The sequence below is a fragment of the Otolemur garnettii genome, unplaced genomic scaffold (assembly GCF_000181295.1).
Source record: "Otolemur garnettii isolate 467f Iridium unplaced genomic scaffold, OtoGar3 scaffold00165, whole genome shotgun sequence".
NCBI lineage: Eukaryota > Metazoa > Chordata > Mammalia > Primates > Galagidae > Otolemur > Otolemur garnettii.
In genome coordinates, this window is record NW_003852560.1 from 371679 (window position 1) to 381738 (window position 10060).

General features: G+C 38.6%; 1 protein-coding gene across 1 annotated transcript in view; it reads left to right on the forward strand.

Annotated features, from left to right (window-relative positions):
- The window catches only part of FH (fumarate hydratase), a 29215-nt gene that overhangs the window by 12041 nt on the left and 7114 nt on the right, over positions 1 to 10060 (forward strand). The window contains exons 3-6 of the mRNA XM_023519244.1: positions 7 to 95; positions 2175 to 2357; positions 3600 to 3765; positions 9856 to 10057. Coding sequence (XP_023375012.1) covers positions 7 to 95; positions 2175 to 2357; positions 3600 to 3765; positions 9856 to 10057 — 640 coding nt within the window. The remainder of the gene's footprint in view (positions 1 to 6; positions 96 to 2174; positions 2358 to 3599; positions 3766 to 9855; positions 10058 to 10060) is intronic.

Sequence of the window (10060 nt, forward strand, 5' to 3'; positions counted from 1 at the left end):
ATGAAGTCATTAGCAATAGAGCAATTGAGATTTTAGGAGGCGAGCTTGGTAGCAAGAGCCCTGTGCATCCCAATGATCATGTTAATAAAAGCCAGGTCAGTACATGATCTCTTCTTTTTTTTTTTTTTGTTATACATTGAAAAGTATACCTGAGATTTTTCTTGTGAACAGGGGTCCCCAACCTTTCTTCCCTCTGCTGCACACTGAAGAGGAAGGGTTGCCTTGGGCACGTGTTAAATAGAGAAGCACTAAGGAGAGTTGATTAACAAAAATGGTTGTGCCCACTTTGTGTGATATCTGACACCACAGATAAGCAAAAAAAGTCCTCATTAAATCTGCCTACTGCCCACCTGGGCTGTGGGTTAGACACCTCTGCATGTAAAATAAGAATTGGCTTTTTGACAGGGAGAGTTCATTTAGCTTATATTCTTTTTTTTTTTAAATTAAATGATAACGGTATACATTAATGCAATCATGGGGTACAGTCTGATGTCTTCTTAACCACTCTGAAATATTTTCATCAAACTGGTTAACATAGTCTTTATGTCATTTTCTTAGTTATTGTGTTAAGACGTTTATATTCTACTTTTAGAAAGATTCACTTGTACCCTTGAAAGATAAACCATAGAGGTGATCCCTCCAATCATAGCTCATATTCTTTAACAAAGAATACTTCTTATGTATCTGATTTCCTTTAAGAATCTTGGCTTTATATCTTAGACTTTATAAAAGTCACTTTTAGGATACCTAAATTTAGCATATATGTGTATTTTCATTGTTTGATTTATTTTGAAAACCCTTAAAATAATTTTATAATTACTAAAGAATTACAAGGGTATCTTAAAAAGTATACTCCTTTCACTCATCTTGCCTTACTGTTAGCACATTATATAATGATGGCAGGTTTATCCAAACTAAGAAATTAACATTAGTACATGACTGTCAACTAAACAGACTTTTTTAGAATTTCCCCAGTTTTTCTACCTAAGTTTTTTTTTCTCTTTCAGCATTCAGACCATGCTATGCATTAACATTTAGTCATATGTCTTCTTAGGTTCTGCCAATCTGTGGCATTTTCTTGGAATTTTGCCTTTTGTGATTGTCTCAGTCTCTGGGGGCTGCTGTAACAAATACAATAGACTGGGTACCTTATAAACAACAGAAATTAATTTATGCAGTTTTGAAGGCTGAAAAACTAAGATCAGGCTACTAGTAGATTTATTGTATGTTGGAGGCCCACTTCCTGTTTCACAGATGGCATTTTTTCTCTGTGTCCTTATGTGTCCCCAGAGAGGCAGCTCTCTGGTGTCTCTTTTTTTTTAAAATTGTTCGGGATTCATTGAGGGTACAAGAAACCAGGTTTCACTGATTGCATTTGTTAGGGAGAGTCCTCTCTTACAATTGTTTAATAAGGACACTAATTTCATTCATGAGACCTCTGCCCCGTGACCTAATCACCTCCCAAAGGCCCCACCTCCTAATTCCATCATAGGGGATGGGATTTCAACTATGAATATGGCGGGTGAGACACACAGACCACAGTGATCTTGACACTTTTAACTGTAGTGGTCAGGTATTTTGTAGAATCTTCCTTAATTTTGGTGTATATGATGCTTTCTCATGATTAGACTGAGACTCTAAATTATCGAGAAGTGTGTCATAGAAGTGGCTGAAGGTCCCTGAGGGAATGCGTTTTGCCAGTTCCTAAATAGTTTGGCAAGTTACATAATCTCTCTGAGGACTTGGCTTTCCTACTTTTAAAGTGTTGATCTTACTTCATGGAATTTTTTTAAACTTAATAAATGTTCACGAAACACTGTATATACTGTATAATTGGAAGATGTTACTATCCTTGTCTTCCAATGTAGTTGTAAGTTGCACTTCTGAATGTTTCGCTGTCATTTCTTAGCAGACGGCTGTAATATGTACTTTCCGTAACATGTATGTACGGTACATTCAGCATACTTGGTGAATATAGTGCAGTTTTGAGCATGTTAAGTGTAAGAAACCAAGTTGCTTCTTATTTGATCCTGAGTGACTTGCCACATAAATGTAATTGAGTACTATATAGAGAGTTTTCAGTATTTAGTGAGTTTTGTTAATTGAAACATTCAAGTTTGTTCATTGTTGGCTCTGAATGAACATTTTTGTTTCTTTTGCGAAATCTCCCACAGAGCTCCAACGATACTTTCCCCACAGCAATGCACATTGCTGCTGCAGTCGAGGTTCACGAAGTGCTGTTACCAGGACTGCAGAAGCTCCATGATGCTCTCCATGCAAAATCCCAAGAGTTTGCGCAGATCATCAAAATTGGGCGCACTCACACTCAGGACGCTGTTCCCCTTACTCTTGGGCAGGTATGGGAGTTGGACTACTTTTACTCAATTCAGGGCTTGGTACAAATGGCCAGTATATCACCCTCAAAATCTCAACTGATTTAAAAGGCCAAATTTATAACCATAAATTCAGTGACCGAGATTGTTGTATATCAACCAATCGGTAGTTTCTACTGACGTCCACTCAGAAGAAGAGCAGAGAATACTGACTGTAAGCCAGGCGTGGGCAGCCTGCTCAGCTTCAAATCTTAGCTTTGCTGTATACAGGCTGTGGAACTATAGGAAAATTATGTAGCCTTTCTGGGTCTTGGTTTTCTGAGCTGTAAAATGAGGAAAATAATTTCCCTTTCATTGGACAGTTGTGAAGTTCTAAATTGAGTTCACTGATAAGCGATTCGTGTAGAATGCTTAGACCCACTCCTGGCACATAGTAAGTACCCGTTAGTGTTAGTCATCGTCATCATCATCAGCTTCGTCAATACCATGATTATGATTTCTTTGTCTTTCCTATTCTAAATTAGTTAAGATGAATTTTAAAGTGATTAAGCAAGGTAGGTTTTACTCTTTGAAGTTGTTTCAATCACATGCCAAAGAGATACAACTCTCTTCTTTAAGATATGAGGAAGTGTTCTCATGTTTCTTTGGATTTGACTGAATCCAAATTTTATAAAACAAGTCCTTTTATTTTTATTAATACATTTTTGTTTGTTATTTATATTTCATTTTTGAAATGAATTTATTTAAAATATCAAAGAATTAGGCAGTGCCTGTGGCTCAAAGGAGTAGGGCACCAACCCCATATATTGGAGGTGGTGGGTTCAAACTTGGCCCCGGCCAAAAACTGCAAAAAAAATAAATAAATAAATAAATAAATAAATAAAATACCAAAGAATAAAACTGGTTTCCATGAATTAATCCTCCATCCAAATTGACCAGCACACGTGAACATAAGTTAAGCCATAAAGCTGTTCTTTTTAAAAATTTATTTTCTGCATTGTCTTTCTTTGCTTTCTATTAAAAGCCTAGATTATAAATACGCTGGGTGTTAAACAGTGGCAGTGCTCTGCCCTATCAGCTTTCTAAACTCTCATCCTGGGCTATACTTTACTCATCATATGAATTAAAATAGTACAGCTACCACCTGAGTAGCTTACAATGGAGCATCTTGAAATGTATTTTAAAACTTTGTATGTAATGCAGTTCGAGTAACTTGTAAGCCATTTGGAATTGTTTATTCCCACCTTCATTTTCTTCTCTTTTCAGGAATTTAGTGGTTATGTCCAACAAGTGGCGTATGCAATGGCAAGAATAGAAGCTGCCATGCCACGGATCTACGAGCTCGCAGCTGGGGGCACGGCTGTCGGTACCGGTTTAAATACTAGAGTCGGCTTCGCAGAAAAAGTTGCTGCCAAAGTGGCTTCACTCACAGGTGAGTGGCCGCACGAATTATTTTCCGTTTTCAGGATGCTAAGGTGTTTCTGTCTTGAATTTTTCTGAATTTAAAGTTAGAATTAACTCATTGAACTAGTGTTTTACATCTGTTTCCAAAGTTTTAATATGAATTCTTTTGCTCCTAGAAAGTTTTCCATATAAGAGTTTATACATCGTGCAGTTAAAGTCTACCAGTATTAGCTTTTTGAATACTCTGGCGGTATTCAATTATTTTCCCTTTAAAGTTCTTTTGAATAGCAATTTTCAAAATAGGCAGAAACAACTGATTGATGAGAAAGTGATTTGAATGGTGAATATGGTGTAGGCAGGCATAATTTTTTTCCCTGTATCATGCTGTGAATTATTGACCTTTTTGAATCCTGTCTTTCCTTCAGTAGAGGAAATACTATGCTGTTGGTAATGATATTAAAATAACTATTATTAGGGCCAAGTTCTCATCTCCAGAAAACCATTATTAACACGCAGATGTTCAGAGTCTCAGTCTCTGCCACTGTTGCTTCTCAGACTCCTGAGCCACTGTCCATCTGCCACCGTTCACTCTGAACGCAGAATATCCAGTCATGCTAAAAATGAGCTGGTTCAGACGGTCAAAGTGGCCAAGCAGGCCAAGTAAGATGATGATGTGTCAGCCTGCACGGAGTCTGTAACTGAGCAAGGAGCCAAATTATCCAGTGAGGAGAGGAATCTTCTCTTTGTTACTTATAAGAATGTTGTAGGAGCCCTTAGATCGTCTTGGAGGATGGTCTCAAGTATAGAACATAAGAAGGAAACTGCAGGCTTGGTGCCTGTGGCTCAAGTGGCTAAGGCACCAGCCACATACATCTAAGGTGGCGGGTTCGAATCCAGCCTGGGCCCACCAAACAACAGGGACAGCTGCAACCAAAAAATAGCTGGACGTTGTGGTGGGCGCCTGTAGTCCCAGCTACTTGGGAGGCAGAGGCAGGAGACTCGCTTGAGCCCAGGAGTTGGAGGTTGCTGTGAGCTGTGATGCCATGGCATTCTACCCAGGGGGACAGCTTGAGGCTCTGTCTCAAAAAAAAAAAAAAAAAGAAGGAAACTGCTGATTAAAAACAGTAGATGGCTTGAGACTGCAGAGAGAAAATTGTGAGGAGCTAAGGGGTATCTACAGTGATACACTGTCTCTTTTGGGAAAGTTCCTGATCCCTAGTGCTTCACACCCAGAGAGCACTGTTTGAAAATGAAAAGGACACAACTACAGTTTCTTGACTGAGATTGCTGCTGGTGGTGACAAGAAAGGGATTGTGTGTCAGTCACAACAAACATACCAAAAAGCTTTTGAAATTGGCAAGAAAGAAATGCAATCAGCACATCCTATCAGATTCGGTGTGGCCCTTAGCTTCTCTACTCTATTATGAGATTCTTGCAAGGACGGCTTTTGATGAAGCCATTGCTGATCTTGACACATTAAGGAGTCATACAAAGACAGTGCAGCAATAATGCAGTTGCTAAGTGACAGCTTGGCATTGGAGACATCGGATACTAAGGGGATGAGGCTGAAGCAGGAGGAGGAGAAAACTAACTGGATTTCCACCCTTTGTCTGTCTCATTCCAAAATTTACAAAGTAAATCATTTTGTCATCCCTGGTGTCACACAAATAGTTTTTTTATTTACAATTTATGACAGGTTGATGTTACTTTTATTTGAATTTCTGTGTTTCCCATGTAGTTTTTAGGTTTAATATTAGGGGAGTAGAGCCAGTTAACATTTAGGGAGTTACCTATTTTCATCTTGAGTTGGCTAATGGGGGTGTGGGATGTTTGTACACGTTATAAACGTTTGGCATAGTACTGTTGGTACATTGTGGCTTTACAAGGGCCCCTGTTAAATCCATTTCCATGTCTAAGCAAATGCCTACATATTGGTTTTTCTTGATGGAGAATAAAAGTTAAAATTGGTTCCAGTCACAGATGTTCTTGTAGGTCCTTTAAGGTTTGGAGCACTTACCAGGCTGTGATAGAACATAACTCATGGATACTACATGTTAACCATGTACGTCTGGAACATGGTTTACACCATTACGTCATGGTTACGTCCTGGTACGTCAAGCTCCGTGTGCATGCCTTTCCCTGTAGCCACAGAAGTGCTCCTTTAGATAAAATTGTGACCCGGTTTACTCTGGAAGGGACAGAAAGGGTTCACATTTCATTATTTGTAAAGTTACCTACTGTTTGCTCTCCTTATTTTATTGCACTTATTTTATGTGTATTTAAATGTTTTAGGCAACCTAAGAACACATGTAAAAGTAAAGCTGCAGTAAAATGAATTGCTTGATATCTTTTACTTTTTGTATATCAAGCACTGCAGTAGAACAAAGAAAAAACAGCAGGTGTTCAACTTTTTTTTTTCTCTGCTTTTGTGGGGTTTTTTTTGTTGTTGTTTGTTTGTTTTTTTTGTTTTGGTGATGCTTGCCTAACATGCATGTGCTGTAGAAAATAGTTAACAAGGAAACATCAGGTGATGGCTAGCTTGGTTTAAAAGTCTCACAAAATTTTCATGAACAATCCAAGCATAACTGTTAAGAACATGTGTATCAAGTTCATGTGAGTGGAATAAGTTTTATGAATGGACTTTTCAACTACTTTCCCTACAGCTTTTTTTTTTTTTAACTTGAGACAGAGTCTCAGTATGTCACGCTCCATAGAGTGCCATAGTGTCACAGCTCACAGCAACCTCTAACTCTTTGGCTTAAGTGACTCTCTTGCCTCAGCCTCCCAAGGAGCTGGGACTACAGGCGCCCACCACAACGCTTGGCTATTTTTTGGTTGCAGTTGTCGTTGTTTATCAGGCCTGGCTGGGTTCGAACCTGCCAGCCTTAGTCCATGTGGCTGGAGCCCTAACCACTGTGCTATGGGCACCAAGCCCCCTACAGTTTTTTTTATGTAAATTCGTCTTTTGATTCTGGAACTGCTCTAAAGGAAATTGTGCATTTTGCGAAATGTATTCCTTATTCTTTCTTGGTAGCTAATGGGCTTTTACCAAGTTTAAATACAAAGTTTATCATAATACAAATACTACCAGTATAACGGTTGTTTCTAATAACCATGTGTAACCATGTTCCGCTCTTCTCCCCCTCCACGCCCTAAAAAACTAGTTATTATTTTTTTCTGGGCTGGGGGGGGGTGATTGGAAAAAAGTAGTATGTTCCATTTAAATTTTTTCAGTAAAATGGCAATGTAGCATTTTCTAACTTAGGAAGGCGCACACACAATGTTTTTGGCCTATCACATCACTGGGGGGTAGCATTAACTGTAAGTACTATATTTCCGGATCACTTTTGGCTTTTAAGAATTTCTTGATACTTTATACCCTACCTTCAATTTCAGCCTTTTATATATCCTGTTTATTGGGTACACGATTACCTTCCTTTTTTAGCCTTCTGTCTTGTCACCAGCCATTCCTACTTGGTGGCCGTGTATTTGGAAAAAATGTCTTGTGATCTTTCTGGCTCTACTCGGGGTCTAAGTCCATAACCCTGCTTCCTTTGCTTGCGTCCCACAAACTGTTTCCCTCGTCCTCTTGACTGCAGCAAGTCTCCTTAGTTGATGAGATTGTGTTTATCTCCCTTTAAGCTCTACCTATTCTGAATGGTCTGTCATTGTCGGCTTTAAAAACCCTTCCTCTTTCTCTTCCTCTATTTTCTAAATAATGAAGAGGCAGTTACATCCCAAGTTCATTTTACAGGCTGTTTCCTCAGTACTTTGCAGAAAACACCAAACAAAAATGCCGTTTTACAAAACGTGTAATTTTTTTCTTTCAGAGTGTAAGCTCCTCAAGAGCAGGGACAGTATTTTCTGCAGGTTTAATTGTGCCTACTCCACTGTAAATGCTTAACCAATACAGACGATGGGGAAAAATAAATGCAGATGTTACCAGACGTTCAAGTAGAGATAATTAATCATATACTGCACATTAGAGCTTCCTAATGGATTTGTTTTTTAATTAAATTTTACTAGAAAAAAATGTATTCTTGGGGTTTAGAATATGTATATCTTTAAAATTTTTAATATGGGAGAGATCAGCTGAGAACCCCTAACTCATTATAGGTCCCTATTCTCTCAGCGGATCTGTGCCACCGGCTAGCGGAGAGAATGGGACAGAGTAAAGTGGACGAAGGAACTTTTTTGCAATTATATTAAGAAAGGAGTGTAGAATAAGGCAGGGTGAGTTCCACCTACTTTTCCTTTACTCAGGCATCATCATATGTGTTTGCAGTAGATGGTATTTTTTCTTTCAATATATATTGTATTTGCTATTTCATCCTTTAAATACACTGTCAAACTCTTTGTACTCCTTTGGGACTACTTTTAAAAAATGTAGACACTCTGGGAGACCGAGGTGAGTGGATTGCTTGAGCTCATGAGTTTGAGACCAGCCTGAGCAAGAGCAAGACCTCATCTCTAAAAGTAGCTGGGCCTTGTGGCGGGTGCCTGTACTCCCAGCTACTCGGGAGGCTGAGGCAACAGGATCACTTGAGCCTAGGAGTTTGAAGTTGCTGTGAGCAATATCCCCACGGCACTGAACTCCAGGACAACTGAGTGAGACTAAATAAATAAATAAATAAATAAAAAATGTGGACAAATCTTGAGTCTCCCAAAGCAAGCAAAAACATACACTGGGTTAGGGAAATTGGATAACCATATGCAAAAGAATGAAACTGGATTCCTGTCTCTCACTATATGTAAAAATTCACTCAATATGGATTAAAGACTTAAACATAAGAACTGAAACCATAAAACTTTTAGGAAAAAACCTAAGTAAAGCTCTTCTAGACATTGGCATAGGCAAATAATTTGTGACTACGACCTCAAAAAGAAATGCAACAAAAACAAAAATAAACAAAGGAGACTTCATTAAACCAAAAAGCTTCTATACTGCTAAAGAAGTAATCAATAGAGTAAATGGACAACCTGCAGGTTGGGAGAAAATATTTATAAACTACACCTCCAACAAAGGACACATCCAGCATTTACAAGGAACTCAAACAACTCAGGAAGAAAAAACAAATGACCCCATCGAAGAGAAGGCAAACAACATGAACAGATTTTTCAAAAGAAGATAAACAGATGGTCAGTAAACGTTAAAAAATGTTTGACAGCTCACACAGAAATGCACATTAAAACGACAATGATAGGCCATGTCACTTCAGTTAGAAAGGCCATTGTTAAAAAGTCAAGAAACAAGAGGTGTCGGTGAAAACATTGCTTATACATGGTGGGGTGTCAGTGAATACAACCTCTATGGAAACAGTACGGAAATCTCTCACGGAGATGTACCATTTGATTCAGTAATCTCACTATTGGTAATCTACCCAAAGGAAAAGAAGTCATATCAAAAAGACAGCTGTACTTTGATGGTTATCACAGCACAGTTCACAATTGCAAAGGTATGGAATCGGTCTAAGTGTCCATCAAACGATGAGTAGATAAAGGTTTTGTGCTGTGAATATACCACGAAATGCCACTCAGCCATGAAAAAAGAATGAAATAATATCTTTTGCAGCAACTCCGATGAAACTGAAGTTCATTATCCTGCGTGAAGTCACTCAGGAATGGAAAACCAAATGCTGCGTGATCTTATTTATAAGTGGGCACTAAGCTGTAGGTATGGGTGGTCATGCAGAGTAGAATAATAGTCACTGGAGAGTCCATAGGTGAGAGGGTGTGAGGGGTGTGAGGGATGCAGAATTACCTGTGGGGTTACACTGTATACTGTTCAGCCCAGACTTCACGATTATGCAGCAGATCTATGTAACAAAATTGCATTCGTACCCCAAATCTATTGGAGAAAAAACAAAAGTTTGAGTTTTAAACGTTTTCTTTGACATAAAATTTTTCTTCTGTCTATGTTTTTCATATACTGGAGCTTTTCTGTTTAACTTGCTGATAGTAGAAAAATGTTTTATTTTTACCTGTTCATATATACATACACACATATATATACTATAAATAAGCGCTCACGATCCCTCTCTTTCTCTCTCTCTCTCTCTCTCTCTCTGTGTGTGTGTGTGTGTGTATATATATAATGTTTTTTTCTCCCTTTCTTCAGGCTTGCCATTTGTCACTGCTCCAAATAAATTTGAAGCTCTAGCTGCTCACGATGCTCTGGTTGAGCTCAGTGGAGCCATGAACACAACTGCTTGCAGTCTGATGAAGATAGCAAATGACATCCGCTTTCTGGGTTCTGGTCCTCGGTCAGGTCTAGGTGAACTGATCTTGCCTGAAAATGAACCAGGAAGCAGTATCATGCCAGG